General features: G+C 37.1%; 1 protein-coding gene across 4 annotated transcripts in view; it reads left to right on the forward strand.

Moving 5' to 3' along the window:
- The window catches only part of Cntn3 (contactin 3), a 443,276-nt gene that overhangs the window by 172,348 nt on the left and 249,121 nt on the right, over nt 1–21,807 (forward strand). For all 4 annotated transcript variants that reach the window (XM_004651504.2, XM_045133940.1, XM_045133938.1 and 1 more), the window contains one exon: nt 2,625–2,800. In XM_004651504.2, coding sequence (XP_004651561.2) covers nt 2,625–2,800 — 176 coding nt within the window. The remainder of the gene's footprint in view (nt 1–2,624; nt 2,801–21,807) is intronic.

Raw genomic sequence — 21,807 nt, forward strand, 5'->3', positions numbered from 1 at the left:
TATGTGTGATTCTTTGGTCCAACATCTCTATTTGTCAGCTTGCACAGCAAATACTTTAAACCACTGACCTATCTCTCCAGAACTATTTTTTTTTCCTTATGTGCAAAGAAGAATTAGGGCCTCCAGGCATTCCCTCCATCTTTTATTATTGTTTTGTTGTCTCATTATAAATGAAGCTTTAGATCTTCAGAAACTTGAATATAAGTACAAAAACAAAAATCAAGAAATCTAACATGCTTAAAAAGAACAAATGATATTGCTTTGAGCAGAAAATTATCTTATTTATTTGTAATCTATGCTCCATAGAATTTAAAATTGTGTTGCATAATTTTACAAAATGATATCACCGTGGAACATGATAAAGTGATGAACATCTCTGTTTGACTACCACATAGTTTAAGAAATAAAGTTAAAATTATCGTTTCCAAATATATGGCCCCTGAAATTAACAGTTTTTACAGCTAAAAGTTAAAATTTATCATTACTATTACTTAAAAATAGACTCAGTATTATCTTCCTATCTTTACCTTATACTATATAAATGATGTTAGACTGAATTTTAAGTGTTTTGAATTTAAAAGTTTATTTATTTATTAGAGAGACAAAAAAATGAGAATGGGTTTCTATCCTTGCAAATGAACTCTAGATGTATATGCCACCATGCGCATCTTGCTTATACGGGTTCTAGGGAATCAAATCTGCACTCTTATACTTCACAGGCAAGCACATTAACTGTTAAGCCACATCTATAAACCCTTATTTTTAAAATCTTTTATCTGGTATTGTATGTAGAATTTTTTGTGTTTAACAAAATTTGATCATTGTGTACTTTCCCACATATATAACTCCATTCATTTAATACTTGACATTTATCTTCATTTCCCTCCTCTCTTTTATTTTTCTCTCCCCTCTCTCCCTCCACTTCACATACACACACACACACCTACTCAGATTAAATATTTTATAAATTAATACAACACTGTTTATATGTCTCATGATATAAGTGAAAAAAAAAAAAAAGAAACTATAAGCTACAGTTCAAATAAATGGTACCCCTAATGGAGGCTATTAACAGTTTGGGACCGTTGACAGCTCATGTAACAAGTTAATTAAAATTATTATTTAAATAGCTGGCTTTGTTTTGACCATCTCTCAAAATGTTGTTATTAAAATTTCTGTTTATTTGCAAGGGAAGAGAGAGAGAAAAGGAAACAATTGTGTCAGGGCCTCTTGCCCCTATAATGAATCCCAGATGCACACAGCACTTTGTGCATCTGTCATTATATAGGGACTAGGGAATCAAACCTGGACTGCCTGGCTTTTGAAGCTAGTGCCTTTAACTGCTAAGCCATCTCCCCAGCCCTCAAAATATTTTTGATGAATAATTAGAACAATAGTTTTAATATGTTAATATTTGTGGAAGTGGTAACTGCTTTTATTATGAGGTTGTTCAGGAGGAGAGTTTCTTAATGTGTCCATCAGATAATACACAAGGAGACGTGAATACGTTTTCAAGGTTGAAGTCTACTTGTTCATGTCAAGTATACTTACTGTTTAGAAACTCTCATTTCTCACTTAAGTCTTACTTTAAAAAAAAATCAGCTGCTTTCTACCTTTGTCAATTGCCTTTAGAAAAATATGTATCTGAGGCTTGTACCTTGACTTTTTTTCAGACCCTCTGGCTGGTTTGTAGGATTTTTTTTTTTTTTTTCTTTTGCCATAGTGTACCATTTTGTAAGTAGCCCTCTTATGGCTCAGAAAAGTGATAAATGCCCCTGGGACAGGGTTTTTTTTCCAGACACATTGAAATGGATACCTGACCACTCACCAATTAACTTATTAAATGTGCTCAGTCAGTCTTAGTAAATCTAGGAAATGTGCATGAATGTGAGGTTGGTCTAAACTATCTCAGATAATTACCTCAACATTCGGCTTAAACTTTGCTCACATAGACTTGGCCTGAATTGACCCCTCTTGAGTAAGTACACAAACTAAATCACTCAACTATCTACAGGAGCAGTTTAAAAATATTCAACTTTTAGATGCCACTTTATTATCCTTTCTACTAATTTTCCTTTTGCTTTTCAAACATGACATATTTATTTTCTTCCTATTATTTTAAATTTGATTTTTTAAATATTTTTAATATTTTTAATTGTTTTATTTATTTGAGAGAGAGAAATAGGTAGATATAGAAAGAGAGAATATATGCACCAGGGCCTCTAGCCACTGTTCCACCTTGTCCATCTGGCTTTCCGTAGGTGCTGGGAATCGAACCTGGGTCCTTTGGCTTTGTAGGCAAGTGCCATGACCACTAAGCAATCTCTCCAGGCCTGCTTTGTTGTTGTTGTTGTTGTTGTTGTTGTTGTTGTTGTTTATGGACCCCAGATTTACCTTAAGCTCCTGACAATCCTTCTGCCTTAACCTCCTGAGTTCTTGGATTCCAGGAGGCAGGAGCCACCCTACACAACTCATATTTGTTCTCAATTATCTAATATTTGGATTGTGTCTGTATCAACTTTAATTCACATGGGGGTGATGTTTAGAGTAGAGCTTATAATCGAGAATCATCTTTCTAAGTTCGGACATGCTAAGACAAATGAATCTTGATTTTTGTTTTCCAGATGGCAGCTGAATGGAAGTGACATTGATATGAATATGGGCCATCGGTATAAGCTGAATGGGGGAAATCTTATTGTGATTAACCCCAACAGAAATTGGGATATAGGAAGTTACCAATGTTTTGCAACAAATTCACTTGGAACAATTGTCAGCAGAGAAGCCAAACTGCAGTTTGCCTGTAAGTTGATGTTGAGCATCTAACAAGACAAGCTTTCAAAATATGTATTTAATTTGTATGGTCATTTAAATTTTAGAAGTATTAAATGTAATTTTTAACTAAAAAAAAAAAAATATGTTAGCAGCTGGGTAGATACCTCTCCCTTTAAAGGTTCTTGGTCACAAAGTCTGACAAACCAAACTTTATCCTCCCCACAATTCAGGTAAAACCAGTTCCACAAGTGGTCTATGTGCCTAAGACAACTGGAAATTGGAGCCAGGAGAATCTCAAGCTATACTGGTATTGTTTAGCAGTGGCAAGAGATGCAGTCTCAAAGAAGGTAGAAGAAAGAGACTGCCTCAAGGTTGCCCTCTGACCTCCATTTTGTGGTATATGAATGCCCAAATACTCATATATAGAAATACACACATTACTAATAAATGCATATTAAAATAAATTAACACAATTGAACATTATTTTGTACCTGTATGTAATAGAAAATCAGCAGTGTGTGCATATATGTGCATTATATACCACTACTTTGCAAGGGTTCTGCTCACCTACTGTGCTAGAATTGAAAAAAATATAAAATATTTGGGCTGAGGAGATGGCTCAACAGTTAAGATGCTTGGTTGCAAAGCCTGTGGGACTGGATTGTCTGGGTTTGATTTCCTAGTACCCACACAAAAACAAGATGCACAATGTGGTGTATGTGTGTGCAGTGGCAAGAGACCGTGGCATACCCATTCATTCTTTCTCTATGTTTCTGTTGGTAAATAAATGAAAATATGGCTAGAAAGGAAAATAGAAGAATATGAAATAACCGTCATGTGTACTCCATGCTCAGAAATATGTAAATTAGAATTACATCTTACAACTGTGAATAAACACAGGGTAAAGACAGTAAGTAAAAGAAAAGAACATATGACATGTTGTTGAGTTCCTTTGTGATGCTGCAACAGATGACCTCAAAGATGACATTCACCACAGCCCTCAGTAAAGCCTGACTCCTTTAGACCAGACCATATTTGCACAATGTTAATGGAACCTGGGTCAACATATGGGCCAAACCACACTCTTTCTCTAGAGACTTTGAAATTGGAACCAGGGACCCAGTTTCCTTTTTGTCTTTGTGTGTTTTCTATTTCGTGATTTTTTGGCTTTGGTTTAGTTGTACTTTTCATGTGTGTTGCGTATCATGATTTCTTCGGTTTTAAGATCTCCTTTAGTGCTTCAGAGCTCAATGATGGTGAAAGGAAACATGTGTGGCCTTATGATGGTATACTGTCTTCCCACTGCCCCTTCATCGCATTACTAACTTGGCGGAGTGTCGTGCATGTGTGGTTTTCTTCTGTTCTCTTTTTATGATGGCAGTGGTTGTCTTTTCCCATGATTATGTCCTTTGTGTTCTGCTTTGTGTGCTTAGCTGGCCTTTCTATGTGTTTTCTATAAGCACACATATTGTATTCTCTTGGATTATAGCCTGGATATTTTTGAAAATTTTTGTTCAGTTTTTTCTATTTTCAACATTTTTTGTACATATATATATATAATACATTTTGATCCTACTTCCCCTAAAGGCCTTCTTCACTCTCTCCAACCCACTGATATTTTTTTATTCCTGTTAAAACCTCCTCCTGTTTTTTTCTTTTCTCTTTTCTTTTCTTTTTTTCTTTCTCTTTTTTTCCCTTCCTCCCTCCTTCTCTCTCTCCCTCCCTCCCTCTCTCTCTCTCTTTCTTTCTTTCTTGACCCACTGAGTTAAGTTAGTCTTGCCTGCATGATTTTCGGTGGGAAGTTATGTACTGCAGAATGGATCACCACCAAACACAACCCAGGAACATTCAGGTTCCACTATTTTCTCTTGGAGGGATGGGGGTCCCTATGGCCCCCTCTCTCATCTATGTTGGAATATTGACAGTCTCAATGTAATGGACTTGTCTGGCTTGGCGATTTGGGAAGCTATAGATTATATTTTTATTATACATTTACTACCTTTACATAAAATCTTTCTCTTTTTTTTTTCTCTAATACCAGAATTTAAGTTTATCTTTCCATTTCAAACAGTGTTTAGTTTATTTTATCCTGTATGTGTCCTTTATATAGTCTTGGTTTACTTCCATGATTATTATATTAAGTATGTATTAGCAATACATATATACCATGCTATGTATGGATCTATGTAGTAAATATACACATATTATATTCATGAATAATCATCTCTGTGTACAGAATTTTTAACCAACATTTTTTCAAAATGACTTACAAATCTATGTTTTGACTTCAATGTCAGCAACCACACCTCTCCCCATTATTGGATTTTTAAAAATTTTGCTTTGTTTGTTTATTTATTTGAAAGTGACAGACAGAGAAAGAGGCAGAGAGAGAGAAAGACAGAGAATGTGCCTGCCAGGGCCTCCAGCCACTGCAAATGAACTCCAGACATGTGTGCCCCCTTGGGCATCTGGCTAACGTGGGTCCTGGGGAATCAAGCCTAGAACCGGGGTCCTTAGGCTTCACAGGCAAGAACTTAATCGCTAAGCCATATCTCCAGCCCCCCATTATTGGATTTTTATTTTTAAACTTTCATACAGGTCAAACATTCATTACATCTGCCTTTAAATAATTTACATATGTTTCATTGTCTTTACTTTAAAGAATGTCATCATATTGTCCTTGATATGAATAATTGTTGGTAATAAATATGGAACACCAAAACTGTTTAACAGAGGATTTTGAATTTGTGACACTCTTCCTTCTGTTCTTAGTGTTGGGGAAGAGTATGTGACCAGACTGACAGATGTCCAGGTTGCTCACTGTCACCTATAGTACTTTTAAGTTCACTTGGTTGTGTATAGTAGAATTATTACTTTTCTTCTTCCTTTTATGGTAAATAGCTGAATTTATATATGTTTTAATTTATATTATATATAACTGGAAAATTATCATTCTTCCCCATTTTATGTTTTATGTTTATATAACTGGTTATCTACATACTGAGGTTTTGCTTTTATTTTTAAGATTTTTTTTTTTTGTTTTCAGTCTGTTCTTTCCTATGAATTTTTGTTCTGAGTTCATAGAAAGCAGAGATTTTATATTGTTTTTGAAGATAAAGACTGCTTCCCAAATGTGGTTCCTCTACTACTTTTATTTCATGCTTACATTTTGTAAATTTATTTTTAAATTTAATTTATTGATTTTATATATGTACATAATACATTTTGCTCATAATCCTTTCCCTTTATCATATTTTGTGCAACTTCTCTATCACATCCCCACTGATTTTCTTCTTCCCAGTTTCTGTTCTGTGATGGTGTCCTTTTTTCTTTGCTCATGTGCCTATGTGAACTATTGAGATTAGTTAGGGTTATTTGCATGAGCATGGGTGGTGAATTATATACCAGAGCACATATAATTTACCAGGCTCTACCACTGCAGAAAATGTCTCCCTCTTTCCCCAGAAACTATAATGAATGGAGGCCTATAACCTCCTCCATGATGTTGATGGTCCTAGTATTGTACAATTAGGGATTGTTGTGATGTCATAAATATAGCATTTAAAACTATTCTTCCTATCTTCTGGCTCTTTTGTTTGTTCTACAACCCCTTCTGCACTGTTTGTTGAAACTAAGAGTAGTTAATCTAGATGTCATTTAGCACTGTGGTACAATGTTTATGAATTTGCGATCAGTTCTAAAACAAACCACATCCAAACTCCACCTTTATCCACACATGTTAACAGTAGACTCTCCTGACCTTGTAACCTTTGCCATGCAGAGGTGAGAGCATCTGTCTCAGTCACTCTGAGAGAAGGTAAGGTTTATTTCAGCTTTATGTTTGAGCTTATAGTCCATTATGGCAAGAAAGGCATGATAGTAGGAACTAGAAATAGCTGGTTACATTCAGTCCATGGTGAAGACATAGAGATCAAGAAATGCTACTGTTTAGCTATCTTTCTCCTTGTTATTCAGTCAAGGACCTGAGCCCATGAAAGGAGACCAGACACAGTTAAGATTTATGTTTTCTACTTCAATGACCTAATCTAGATAATCTCTTGTAAGTATGACCAGAGAATACTTTCAGAGGTGATTCTAGGTCCTTTCAAGTTGAAAGCCAATATAAGACAGCACAGCATCCTGCTCTGATCTTTACAAAGATGTGCAATCTCTAGCCAACATTCCATCATCAGGGTTCTCAGCAAATGCTCTACTCCTTTTATAGTGAGTATCGAGAAGTTTTTTCTACTTAAGAAACTTCAGGGGCTGGAGAGATGGCTTAGTGGTTAAGCGCTTGCCTGTGAAGCCTACGGACCCCGGTTCCAGGCTCGGTTCCCCAGGTCCCACGTTAGCCAGATGCACAAGGGGGCGCACGCGTCTGGAGTTCGTTTGCAGAGGCTGGAAGCCCTGGCACACCCATTCTCTATCTCTCCCTCTATCTGTCTTTCTCTCTGTGTCTGTCTCTCTCAAATAAATAAATAAATAAATAAATAAATAAATAAATAAATAAATAAATAAATAAATAAATAAATAAATAAAAAAGAAACTTCAGGGCAAGTGAGATGCCTCAAATGGTAAAGTGTTTGCCTTACAAATATGCCCTGAGTGTCCAGAGTCCAGATGAAAATACCAGAGGTAGTGGTGGGCACCTTTAACCCCAATGCTGGGAGACAATAGGGACAGAGAATCCCTGTGTCTGTCTGACTAGCTTAATTGTTGAGTTCTAGGCTAAATGAGAGACCCTGACTCTAAAAACATAAAGTTGAAAGTGACAGAGGAAGATATCTGATATCAGATTTTAGCCCCCACATGCACATGGTCATACATCCTTGAACTTATGTTTGTGCACATGTGTCTACACACTTAAACATATACATGTACTCACCATACCACCACACATATATAATCACACATAAAGGTGTTTCCTGTAATATAAGAAAGAATATATCTAACTTATAGGTGTTTCGGGATGTGCCCTTCCTGAAGAGTATGGCTAGTATATAATATACCTGTTCACTTGCATTCCACCTCCAACAATATTTACTCAGTTTTGCCAGACTGAATAGGCAAAGAGGGATGCAGTTGTCAAGGGTGAGCTCGTATTATACTTTCAAGATGACAAACTTGGAGCTACTATTTCATCGATGCCAGGAGAAGACAAATAGTCATATGTCAGTGAAATTTTATTACACACAGTGACAAATATGATTCAGTTTTTCTTGGCCCAAGGCCCAAGGTGAGGGTGAGGGTACAGTGTATGGAGTTGATGTTATATTCACAGCTAGGAACACTGAGATTGGAGACTCCATTTCATTTAAAGCAAGCAAGGATACCTACACTATCTTTGCAGGTTATATGAGATGGTTATCAACCTAACTGGGTTGAGATGTGCCTGCAAGATGAGTAAAGCACACTTCTAGGTGTGTTGTGTCTCAGTGTATTTCCTTAGAGGATGAACTAAGTAAAGGTGGAAGTCCTATCCTTAAGGTGGATGGCACCACCCCATAATCGGGTGGCACAGATGTAATCAGAGTGAGAAAAGGTAGAACCCACAATCACAGGCATTTTTCTTTCTTTGTTTTCTGGTCAGCTTCTAAGCCATGGTCTCTAAATTGTAATGGGCTGGGTTCTCTGAAACATTCAAGTCATTAAATCCTCCCTCTTTAAGTGGTTTCTTTTTGCTGTTTGTTAAAGTGACATGGAAGTATTAACAGTAGCCTTACTCCCCCAGGAGCTGTCTGAAAACATGTCTCTGAGACATGGGTATGGTAATGAGCCCTTGAACTTTTCATTCTTGGTGCCAGAGTAAAGCCTTGAAAGAAAGTTCACAGTGAATTAGTTCCCTCATCCAAAGCTGTTTTCTCCATGGAACAGTCTTTTGTTTTTTCAGTAGTGATGCACCATATCAAGGTGTGTCTGGTGAGGGAAGTACAAAGTGACTTCCTAGATTTCCTGGTAATCTCTCTTTCAGAAGGGGCATCAGAATATGCTGCTCAGTTCCTGACGGCTTCCTTCAGAATTCTCATTCATGTTAAAAGTTTTTATTTTCTCTATGTTTGACATTCAGTTACTTGGGAGTCTTGGAATTCAATGAGATTATTTTATTTTGTCCTATTTTATACTTTTTGGTGTTTCCCTTAAGTGATCTCTTTGGAAGTTTCAGAAAATGGCATCATATCACATTAGACTGGAAAAGGAAAGAATGTTTTTTGAACAAACATGTTCAGGTGATAGATCCTAAAGAAAAGATCAAATAAGGAAATTATTAACTGTAAATTTAGTGACTAGTAAGATGACTCAGTTTGTAAAGTGCTTGCTATACCAACATGAGGACCTAAGTTAAGATCTGCAGATCCCACACAAAGCAGGACACTGCACTGAACCTAGGGCAGGAATGGAGGTGGAGACAGGAGAAACTCCCAGCAGGTCACAGGTCACCTAGCCTGGGGAAGACAGGCACAAGAGACACTGTCCCAAAACAAAATGCTGTAGAATGCGTATACCTGCACTCACTCACATGAATATGTACACACACACACACACACACTCCAATTTGATATAATCATAGTAGAATATTTTTGCTTTCCATATTTTTTTCTTTTTCATAATAGAATATTTTTAATAGTTACTATAGCAGAGGACTACTTTAACTGTGAATGCAGGATATGATGCTATGCGTTAAAATAAGGCATGAGGGTGGAGACTCTTGTATTGATAGGATGGTCATAAGACCAGTTCAGAGGAATTTTGGGTGCCTTTTTTGCAGGTAAAGGTAAGGTAAGGTGATGTCTTGGAGAAATGTTTTCCCATCCTCTCTGGAATCTGTTGCATATCTTCTTAGTGGTATTTCCAGTGGCTGTGTGGAAAGATCTTTGGTGTTCTTCATATATGTAGGAAGATATAGTCAATTTTACACTATACTCTGGGGAAAACACAAAGAAATTTTAATTTTCAAGTTATTTGAAATACTGTTGCTAATATAATGAAACTGAAAAGTTTAGTTTTAATTTAAGTCTGCTTTCTTTAGGAGTGCTGAGTTCCTTTTAGTTCATACTTTGGGAATAGTCACCAGGTCTGTGAGCAGAAGAAATATGTGAATTTATGTTTGAAATCTACATTTTTTTCTCAATCACTTGCTATCATCTTACATATATAATTCCTTGATGCCTGTTTAATTTACTGTAAGATGCTTTGATAACTTTGTAATGCTGGCAACAGAAGGGAGTTTGAAATTGAAGGCCCATATATGCTTGTTTTAATAGCAAGGTTTTCTTTATTCTTGAGTTTATTATAGCCCTTGCTTATAATATTTCATTTTTATTATTTTAACTGTTAATTTAAAGTATTGTGGTGGTTTGATTCAGGTGTTGCCCATAAATTTAGGTGGGTGTCCTGAATGCTAGGTTCCCAGCTGATGAAGAATTGGGAATTCATGCCTCCTAGAAGGAGCATATTTCTGGGGGTGGGCTTATGGGTGTCATAGCCACTTTCCCCAAGCCAGTGTTTGGCACACTCTCCTGTTCCTGTTTTCCACCTTATCTTGGCCAGGGGGTGATGTCCACCCTGTGCTCATGTCATCGTTTTCCCCTGCCATCATGGAGCTTCCCCTTGAGCTTGTAAGCCAAACTAAACCTTTTGTTTCCCCACAAGCTGCTCTTGGTTGGGTGATTTCTACCAGCAATGTGAATCTGACTGTAACAGTAAAGTGGTACCTAGGAGGGGAATTGCTGCTAGACACCTGACTCTGTTGCTTTGGCCTTTTGGAGCTAATTTTCAAGAGAAATGTGGAAGGATTTGAAACCTTGGCCTAAGAGATGCCTTGCAGTGCTGTAAGTACAGCTTGATTCACTATTCTGGTCAGAGCTACAAGACCTTAATGCAGTAATAACTATGTACTGTGAGGTTTGACTTATGAGGGTGAGAACAAGCTTTGCCTGGATTGGGCTAGCAGTTTGTGTCGGAAGCTTGCTCTTATGGCTGTGTAATGAGAACTTGTGCAAGATTGCTTTGTGTAGAAATGAACTGGTGTAAGCAGACGGATATGGCACAGAAAAAAAAAAAAAAATCATTCAGCCTAAACTGCTGCCCATTTACCAACAAATGATTTGAGAGATTATAACCTTTGAGATTGGGCCAGCTGACCTGCACTGAGACAACAGGAAGAACATAGACTCTTTTAAAGGGACCTGAGTGCTCAAGAACCATACTGTTCTTCAAAGTTTGCTTTATTCCCCTTCCCCCCTGGATTAACAAATTGGCACCCTACCTGGTATTGTGGAGTATAAGAAATGCAGGAAAGAGAGGGTCATTGAGTTTGCAACATGGTCGTGTGTTTTGGAAATGGCCATGGGCAGTGTGAAGCAGGTTTACTGGATGCCTGCATGGAGACCCCATGGGGCCATGAGGATGAACCACGGATTACAGTGGAGCTGGAGGGGCAGATTTGGAATGCCAGAGACTTAATGCTGGTTAGAATTATTGGACTTGGAGATTTGTCACTGGCTAGAGTTGTTGGACTTGAAATTACAGAGTTTGATGTTTGTCCTGGTTGTTTTAAAACTTGTGTTGGTTGAATTTTTTTTTTTTTTTTTTGCTATGCCCAATGCTATCTTTTGCAGTATGAATGTTTATTCTGTGCTATTATGGGTTTTGGGAGGTGATTTTTTTGGTTATTATGGCTCAGTTAAAAATCTTGGACTATCGGGATGTTTGAACATCACTGGAATTGATAAAAGCTATGGGGACTTTTAAAGTTGGACTGAATGCATTGTATTTTATATCACGTATGGTTATCAGTTTATGGGGTCCAGGGGTGGAATGTGGTGGTTTGATTCAGGTGTCCCCCATAAACTTAGCTGTCCTGAATACTAAGTTCCCAGCTGATGGATATTTGGGCATTAATGCCTTCTGGAGGGAGCGCATTGTTGAGGGAGGGCTTATGGGTGTTATAGCCAGCTTCCCCAAGCCAGTGTTTGGCACACTCTCCTGTTGCTGTTATCTACCTTGTGTTGGCCAGGGGGTGATGTCCACCCTCTGCTCATGTCATCATTTTCCCCTGCCATTGTGGAGCTTCCCCTCAAGCCTGTAAGCCAAAATAAACCTCTTTTTTTTCCCACAAATTGCTCTTAATTGGGTGATTTCTTCCAGCAATGAGAACCTGACTGCAACAAGTATAGAGGCTTTATTAGATTATAGATGGACCTTAAGAGGATAAAGGAAGACAGAAATCATGTTCAAGAGGGAGCATAAGTTGGTTTCCCAGAAATGGAGGAACCCAGACTTAAGAGAAGGAAGGAATGTAGAGCTCTTGCCCAGGGATGTAAAAAAAAAAAAAAAAAAAAAAAAAAAAAGTTTGAGAAGCCCAGATCTTAAGAGAAGAAAGGAGAAGAAATCAGAACACAGAATTGCAAATCTGATGAATACAGGATTGGTTATCAGTATGTATTTGTGATACATTTATATGATTATAGAGAAGTCATCCTCATTTTTATGTTTATCATTTATGCCTCCTTTGTTTATTTTACTTGTCAACTGGTAAGTAGTTTTTTTTTAATTAACTTTTTTGTAGGTTCTAGATTATTTCTTCATCATTTATGTATTCCACAAGTATTTTCTGCTTGCTAGTGGCTTGTGAACTTGTCAAATAAACATGTTATTGTTATTTTAGTTGAAGGTATGTTTTTTCCCTTTAGTTTATAGTCTCTTATGAATGATTAAAAATGTTTTAAATAATTCTTCTTATTGGGAAATGAAAATGTTGTTTCTGAAAGTACTAGCTGAAGTTTAATATCTTACTTTGTCCATTTAATCTTTAATCATATGGAATTAGCTTTGCATATCATGTGAAGGAGGTTGCCCTTTATTTTATTTCAGTATGAGAGAAACTGGGAGGTACATACTTTTCTTTTTTATAACATTTTTATTTATTTATTTATTTATTTATGAGAGTGAAAGAGGCAGAGAGAGAGAGAGAGAGAGAGAGAGAGAGAGGGGGGGGGGAAGAAGGAAGGGAGGGAGGGAGAAAGAATGGGCACACACCAGGGCCTCAAGCCACTGCAGAGAGAATTCAGTTGCCTGCACCCCCTCGTGCATCTGGCTTATGTGGGTCCTGAAGAATCCAACCAGGCTCCTTTGACTTTGCAGGCAAATGCCTTAACTGCTAAGCCATCACTCCAGCCCCTAGGTCCATACTTTTTTAATTGACATGCAATCTCTCATGATTGCTTTGGGTAAATTTGAGCTTTTAATTTTTGAGATTGGACTTATTTGTGACTAAGTATAAATACTATGTTCACATATTTTAGCTTACATTCTTTACTTATATTTCATGGTGTTTTCTGTGGCATCAACAGAATAAAGAATATGTATTTTGAGGATGAAGACCCCTGAGTTGCATGTCATTTAAATAAAAACTAATATTAATATTTCACCGTTTGATTTGATGTTTGACTTGGATTTTATAGATATTCCTTATCAGATGTTTCTCATGCAATTTAGTTTTTATTTCTTAATATTTTATGTTTTCAAATGTGTTTAGTACTTTTACAAGAATAATGATGCTGGGTTGTTTTGCCTCTTACCTAATATATTTGGATCAAGCTTAAATTGAATATTTTGGTAATATTTGTAATACTTGGATATCATTATTTTTTCAATTTTTGTTTAGTACTTTTACATATATATTCACATAGGAACTTTTCCTTTTCTTTCTATATTTACATATTTTACTTTTCTGATTTTATGTTAAATTATATTTATGCCTAAAATTGATTTAAAATATCATTTCTTATTTTTCAATTTATTGACAATTATTAAAGAAATTGGAATTACCTGTCTCTTGAATAAAATGTAGAAATTGGACATAGAAGTATGTAGGTTAGTGTTTTCTTTGAAATAGCCTCTTTATTATTGCTTAAATGCATTGACTAATTATAGGATTACCTATAGTGTCTATTTCTTTTTTACCCCTTTTAAAATTTATTTTATTTTGTATAAATTATAACAAGTTATTCTCTTTTTTTCCTTTTCTGCTGATCCAGTTACCCTGGAGCCTTCCTCAGTAGGGTTATTGTATTCACTGTGGGGTCACAGAGTTCACAGACAGTTCCTGTGGGAAAGCAGGGACCATGCCTCAGAATATTCCTACCTATTCTGTGGTTTTTATAATTTCCCTGTCTCCTCTTCCACAGTGTTCCCTGAGCCATGGCAGGACTGTTGACAGTCTGACTGATTGATTGATTGATTTATGAGAGAGTGAGGGAAAGATGGAGAGAGACAGAGAGAGAGAAAGAATGGGAGGATCAGGGCCTCCAGATTCTGCAAACAAACTCCAGGTGTATGTGCCACCTGGCACATCTGGCTTTACATGGGTACGATGGAATCAAAGTCTCATCCTTAAGCTTAAACTGCTGGCTGAGTCATCTCTCCAGCCTAGCACTCTGCTTTGGTGTTGACTTCTGTGTAGCCTCTGGATTTCTGTTTTGATTGATTTTGATTGATTACTCTGTTCATTACCATCAACCTTGGCCTAGTTGTTAGGCTCATAGTGAAAGCAATATTCATGTCCCAGCTTCCCCTGCAATTTCTCCTGGGCCTTTGCAGATGTGGCATGTCTCAAGGTGAACAGTTGGCCAACTTCTTGTCTTATGGATCTTGGTTCTTTTCTGTTTTCTCTTCCATCTGTAAAATATATTCTCCAAATAAGAGCAAGAACAGCTTGAGTTAAAAGGTGCTATGCAAATTTTAATTGTGTGTGTGTGTGTGTGTGTGTGTGTGTGTGTGTGTGTGTGTGTGTTATGTGTGTGCGCACACGAGCTCACTCTACTTCTCTAGAGAACAATGGGAGCTATTTTCTGAAGTCTATGAGTTTCCCAACACTGGTATTGACTTGGCTTCCTGTATAAGATATGTGCTCTCTGTAACTGAGTAGCCCTAATGTTCAGTCAGAGAACATTTGGTTACCTACAGAGGCTGCATGCCACTATTGCATAAGTATGATTAACATTGCAATATACTCATCAATACTTCCAACAATGCGACATTACAAGATTTGGAATTTATTTCCTGTACCCTAGAACATATTCTGTTCTTGCCTAGTGTGTTCTCAATTTTTGAAACACATTATCCTACACAAATTCTTATGATTCTTTTCATAATTAAGTTATTCTTTTATATCAGAAGTAAATCATATGAAAATACTGATATAGTTTATTAAATTTAAGGATGTCATCAGGCTTTTGCATATCTGCTTTCTGTTCCTCCTTTTCTAAACTACTTTTAAGTTCTTGGCAGACTGTGTGCCACTTACCTCATTGTTTCTGATTTACTCAGTATTTTTCCACTTCTTGGTCTTTGTTTGGTTTCATTTTCATTATAAGCATCTCTGTAACAGTTGACTCCTGATGCTTTTGCTTCCCTTGTCTCTCAGCACTGTGGGATTGCATCGTCTTGAAGCTTATGAAAGATGCCACATTTTAGTAAGGGTTCTTGCAAAAGCACAAAATTAAATATGGTCCCTGTACACTGGATTCTCTCACTGTGCATTGATTCCATAGCTGCCCCAACTGTCACAAGGCATTGGGTTTACATCCCAGCCTGCATCTGAAATTACACTAGGAATAAAAATTTTAGCATCCTGTGTTAAAAACGGGATTAGGAAGAGTGGAGCCAATTCCCATGACTCATATTTTAGTATGCATAATCTCAGCCCGTGGTATTACAAGATTTATTGGCCCTAGTTTCTATTAGGGCAGTATTCCATGTTGACATCATTATATTTTTGTAAGTAATATTCAAAGCAGAGTCCCAGACATTAGAGCCAAATGTTTTGCATTTCAGCCCCATTCCATTCCTTGCCAGACATGTGACTTTGGGCAAAACAGGAACCTCTCTGTGCTCTAAGCTCTTCCTCTGTACAGACAGGGTAACAGACTTTATCTCCTCAATCCCGAGGATTAAATGAAGTAATCTGTATCACACCCCTTGAGTTTGATAGCAGGTGTTGCTATACAAAGATAAGCTACTGTGTTTGATTATGATTTTAATGAATGATTCTTAGGAGGAAAGTCGTATGAAAACTGGAAAATTTTCAGCATATATGCCTTCTGCTTCCCATTTTTAACATTTTTTATTGACAGAAAAGGGAGAGAGAGAAAATAGAGAAAGAGAGAAAGTATGGGCATACAAGGTTCTCATCTCCTGCCACTGCAAACAAATTCCAGATACGAGCCTGTTTGTTTGTCTGGCTTTACATGGGCAACGGGGAATAAACCCTGGGAGTTCAGACTTTACAAGCAAGTGCCTTTAACCACAAAGACATATTTCCAACCCTCTTCTACTTTCTTTATCCCTGCATCTGGGCTTTGTACCTTCTGGCTTTTCTTATAAATATACCCTAAACGACTGTATTATCACACATGTCTCTTTTATCCTATCATATTTTCCTTCCTCAGCCTCTTCATACTCTGAAGGATTATCTCTTTTTTACTTTCCTCCAAAATTGCCTAATTTATTATTAAACTGAACCTTGATTATATGGTGTGCATGAATATATGTAATTTTGTATGTGTGGGCATGTGAAGGTGGAGACCAGAGGTCAACATTTGATGTCTTATTTAGTAACTCTCTACTCTTTTATTTGATGCTTGTTCTCTTTTAAAACTTGGAGCCTTGGGCTGGAGAGATGGCTTAGTGGTTAAGCACTTGCCTGTGAAGACTAAGGGCCCTGGTTCAAGGCTCAATTCCCCAGGACCCACGTTAGCCAGATGCACAAGGGCGTGCATGCCTCTGGAGTTCGTTTGCAGTGGCTGGAGGCCCTGGTGCACCCAGTCTGTATATCTGCCTCTTTGTCTCTCTGTCTGTTGCTCGCAAATAAATAACTAACTAAATAAATAAAACAAAATAAAAATAAACTTGGAGCCTTCTGATCCTGCTATCCTCCCTAGCCAGCGAATCCCAGAGTTTCCTTGTCTCTGCCTAACTGCTGGGATTACAGGTGTATGTCATCATGCCCAGTATTTTACATGGGTGATATGGAGCAAAACTTGGGTCTTTGTGTTTACACTGCAAACCCTTTCCCAACTGATCCATCTCCCCAGTTCTGAACATCTAAGTTTGAATGTATTGATTATGTTTTGCATATGTAGACATTCTGCCTGGTTATTCTTCATACATACCTGCTCTGCATTCAAAATGTTCAATTTTTTCTGATATTTTGAACTCCCCAGCCTTTCTTTCCCTTTATTATTTGCTTAAATTTAAGGAGTGAAATATTATTTTCTTTTATAGTGATGCTTGCTTAGCTCAGGAAATTGTGGTTTTTAGTCTGTGATTTGCTTATCTGCTGACTCTCACTTGTGATTTTTTTTTTATCTTATTGATGTGGATTTGTGTTGTAGCAGTCTTTCTGACTGCATATGCAAACATGGGATTCTTGTTATTTTTAGTTTAAAGAGTGTGCCTGTCCAGCAGCTGTTACAGCTGCTACAAAGAACCTAATGTAAATAGCCAACCTGAGAGCCATTTCTTAGTAGTATATTGGCTCCATGTAGCTGGGCACTTATAGCCAGCCTTCTTTTGCTACAGTTTGTGCAGGCTATGGTAACACAAATGTAGTGGATACTGAGCTAGAGCTCTCAGCAAAAACGCAGGGTTCGTTTCCTATGAGCCTCACAATATTTTATCAACGAAATAATACATAACCACATGTGGTTTAGAGCCATCATATGCATGTTTGAGTCATTAACATTGCACTCATGGCCAATGATACTGTAATTCATGTCTGAGCTAAGATTATCTGTCACCCATATTTTCTTCATAGAGCTCACTACAGCCCCTACCATGTTCTTGTTGAGTGGAACACCAGGTGGCACTTCTGTGCCATAAGTGGAGCTGTATTAAACAGTATAATCACCAACAGAAAAGCACACGTGTCTGAAAAATGTGGTACTAACTGTGAGAAGAAAAGGATAGTAGTTCATAGTTTGAATGCTAAAACAAAGTCAGAGAAGACCTTTTCCTTTGCCTAGGAATACTCCTATCTTAAGACTCAGGGTGTCACTACACTGAACATGTCCATGAGAGACTGTGAAATGGTGATTTGCAGCTCACATGTTCTAATGAGTAGCTCAGCATTTGATGGATAAGAAGATTGATTATATGTTAAATAATTATAACTCCTGAACAAGATTAGGTGTAGGCTGAACAAATTAATATCTGGTTGGATATGCAACAGTTCTCCCTCATTGCAATTTATTTTCATGATTTCAATTACCTGTGGTCAACCATAGTCCAAAATATTAAATAGAATGTTCCAAAGACTAAATAATTCATCAGTTTCAAATTGCATGTCTTTCAGAGTAGTATGATACAATCTTATCTGATCCTAGCTCTACTTACCTAGGACTTGAATCAGCCCTTGGTTAAATGTATCATATTGTATATACTGCCTACCCATTCATCACTTTGTAGCTATCTTGGTCATCACATTGGCATTTGCTTCACCATTATTGCTTATGTTCAAATAACCATTATTTTATTAAATAACAGCCCCAATGTGAAAGAAGAATGATAGTTCCAAAGAAAAGCTAGAAAATTCTTATTACAAAAGAGAACATCAGTGTTTATCATTGTTATATATGTATGAAGCAGCATGGTGTGCTGAGTCTAGTGTTATCCACAGTTTCAGGGATCTACTATTTTTTCCATTACTCATTACTATACATAAAATTCTAGTTGGAAATTCTAATGGAAAACAGGTTCTTGTTATTCCCCTGGGGTCATGCCCTAGTTTAACCAGGAATTCACCCATCCAAGAATGCACAAACATGCAGAAGTCCTGAATTTCAGCTTAAGAAAACTACCTAGACATTAGACATCCTTGCTTCCATGTGAGCACTTACACCTAAGCATCCATGTACCTAAGTATCCATGCAGCCGAGCTGATATGGACTCCCACCTCCCTGTGAAGGGTATAGGAACTTTAAAATTAATCACTCAAAATTGCAGTTTTTTTTTCTTAGCTATGCATAATGCTTAAATCTGTATTTTAACCAACATGTCCAGAAATGCTGTTAAATTAGAATCTTCTTATCTCTTGGGTGTCTTTATACATTTTTTAGTTCTTTTTCTTTTTCTTTTTGCTTATTTAGTTGAGAGAACCTGGGACCTTTAGCTCTGTAAGCAAGCACATTAACTACCAAGGACTCACTCCAGCCTTCTTTATGCTTTATTATTTTTTAATTTGATATTGTCCCATAGAAAGATAGTATTTGTGGATGAAAAGCTTCCTGTGTGTAAGGACTAAGGATTAGTAAGGTCTTGGTGGGCTGGATAAGGCATATTCCTTTTAAAGGGCGTGCCTACTCCTCAGCATTCATTTTTTCTTTTTTGTCAATTTCCCCTAAACAAAGTACACATGCAGGCTGGCTGTCCCACTTGCACTCCACTCCCAGGTGTTTTTTTTCTGCCAGTTCTACCTCTCAACATCAATACACAAGTGCAGCTTATATAACTATGATGCGATTAGTAATCAGCTGGATTTTCATCATTGCTGGCATATTTTTGTTTGGTTCATGCTTCAACTTCACATACTCTGCCTTCTAACTTAGCCCACTAATCATCTCCTTTGCTAGGGCCACACCTACTCTTGTAATTTTCTGGGATCCAATCAAAAATTAGAATGTGCCCTTGAATTTCATTCTGGAAAGAACTCTCTCTTCCTGTTCAAAAGCTCTAATGGCTTCAGGTAAGAATGAGAACAAGGGCTGGAGAGATGGCTTAGCGGTTAAATGCTTGCCTGTGAAGCCTAAGGACCCCGGTTCGAGGCTCGGTTCCCCAGGTCCCACGTTAGCCAGATGCGCAAGGGGGCGCACGTATCTGGAGTTCGTTTGCAGAGGCTGGAAGCCCTGGCGCGCCCATTCTCTCTCTCTCCCTCTATCTGTCCTTCTCTCTGTGTCTGTCACTCTCAAATAAATAAATAAATAAAATAATTTTAAAAAAGAATGAGAACAAGCTTTGCTGATGACCTTGGTTTCCAGAGATTTGTCCTGTCTTGAGGAGGTGGAGTAGGTGAGCTTCTTCACTGCCCAGTGCTTTCTTTGCAGTCAGCTCTTCTGAGCTGTCCTTCTGACCTGGTGCTGACAGCACTCTCTTCCACTTCCCCCCATCAGCACAGTTTGCTTATGGCATTGTGGGCACCAATTCACTGTCACTTCCTATCTTCTGTATTTTCACCACAAAAATATTACCTGGTATTTTTCATCTTTTTATTTGTTTATCTCTCTTTCATGGTTGATTGAATGATTATTTTGTTCACTGTTATAGTCCTGGAACCTGGCAGAGGGCCTGGAATTTAATAAATGCTCATTCAGTATCTGTTCAATGGATGGAATAATGAATGAGAAAATGCAGGAACCATGTAATCAAAGCTAATCACTTTTCAGGATAAAGCAGAATCTGTTCTTTACCTGAAATGTTGAGACTTTGTAAATGTTGGAGACTAAATTTAATTAAAACAACAACAATATTAAGAAAAAAAAAAAAACTAACTGTCTTTACTAAATAAAACAAGTCTGAAGGCTAGATATAGCCCAAGGATTCTGCAGCCAGAGATCTCTCACCTAGACATTCATAACAGACATGCTATGATATTAAAAGAATTCTATTAGATTATCAGTGATCTTACTTCATTTCAGTAACAAGATACATAGGACAGCATCTGCTGAGTCCAAAGCTGATTTAAGCCTTTTTCCCTTCTCTATCCTCTTTCAATCATTTTATGTAAAACAGAAATTGATCATATTGCCCTACAGAGGGTTTATCTTCTTCTATCAGGTGTTGGGCATTTTTCACTTTTATTAGATTGTGATATTTAAAACATCAATGAGTTAGAGTACATGGCTCAGGGAAATTTTGCAGAGGAGAAGGTGGAAAGTATGTCACAGCCACATGTTGGATCATGATATGCAGAGACATTTCCTCCTACCCATAACTGGGCTAACTCCACAATATATGACCCATATACCTCAACAAGGAGGGAGTGGGGGAGGGGGTAGGACTTGGATAAACCTAACAATGGTACCTACTTGATTGTAGCAACTGAGTACAAAACTAATGAATAAAAAAAAAATTAAAAATATAGATCAGTGAGTCTTGGGCAAAAAAGTTGGTATACAGATTAAACAAATGCAGAAAATTTTGAGGATGATCCCCACTGGCTAGCTGTTATCTGAAAAAAAGAGATGCCAAAGACTAATTAACTAAACTTGGGTTATAATTAGTAGGAGACCCATTTGCTATGAGTTATAGGCAGTGCTCTTTCTCATGTATAAACACTGCAGATGAAGACTTACATTTCATCTTTGAATATAAGTGACTTTGATGAAGTTCAAAGCTACTCCACTGCTCTGCAAACAAGTGAAACTAGAAAAGGGATTATAACACAATATGCCATTCTTACTGAATAAGAATTTATGATTAATATTTAAAAAGTTATTTAGAAACTAAACACAACTATTTTTAAGTATGTCATATTGGACATTGGAAATTTGTGATTTGGGGGGAGATTGTGTGTATGTGTGTGTGTGTGTGCTCGTGTATGTGTGTGTGTGTGTGCACATGTGCTTATTTTTTACTCAAGGTCTCCCAGAATAGCACAGAGTATACCTGGAACTTATGGTATAGCCCAGAGTAGACTAGATCTCTGTAGTTCTTTTGCCTCATCCTTCCAAATACTAGGATTTACAAGTATGAACCACTATAACACACCCAAACTTGTGACTTTTAGAAGCTAAATTTCCACAGGTGACAACATTTTTTTACACCTCAGATTTTGTATTTTGTTTTTCTATAAAAATGGAATATATTTGATAATAGTTTTTTTAAAACTCTTAATTATTTGTAAAGCAACAACTGATGGGATATTTATGAGATTACAGTATTATACTGGGTTCTACCTTATAGGAAAGGGTTATTTGAGGAGACCCCATTGAAAGACCTTTTTAAATTTAAATTTCTACTAATTTTACATATTTTATC

Source organism: Jaculus jaculus, chromosome 14, assembly GCF_020740685.1.
Source record: "Jaculus jaculus isolate mJacJac1 chromosome 14, mJacJac1.mat.Y.cur, whole genome shotgun sequence".
Classification (NCBI taxonomy): Eukaryota; Metazoa; Chordata; class Mammalia; order Rodentia; family Dipodidae; genus Jaculus; species Jaculus jaculus.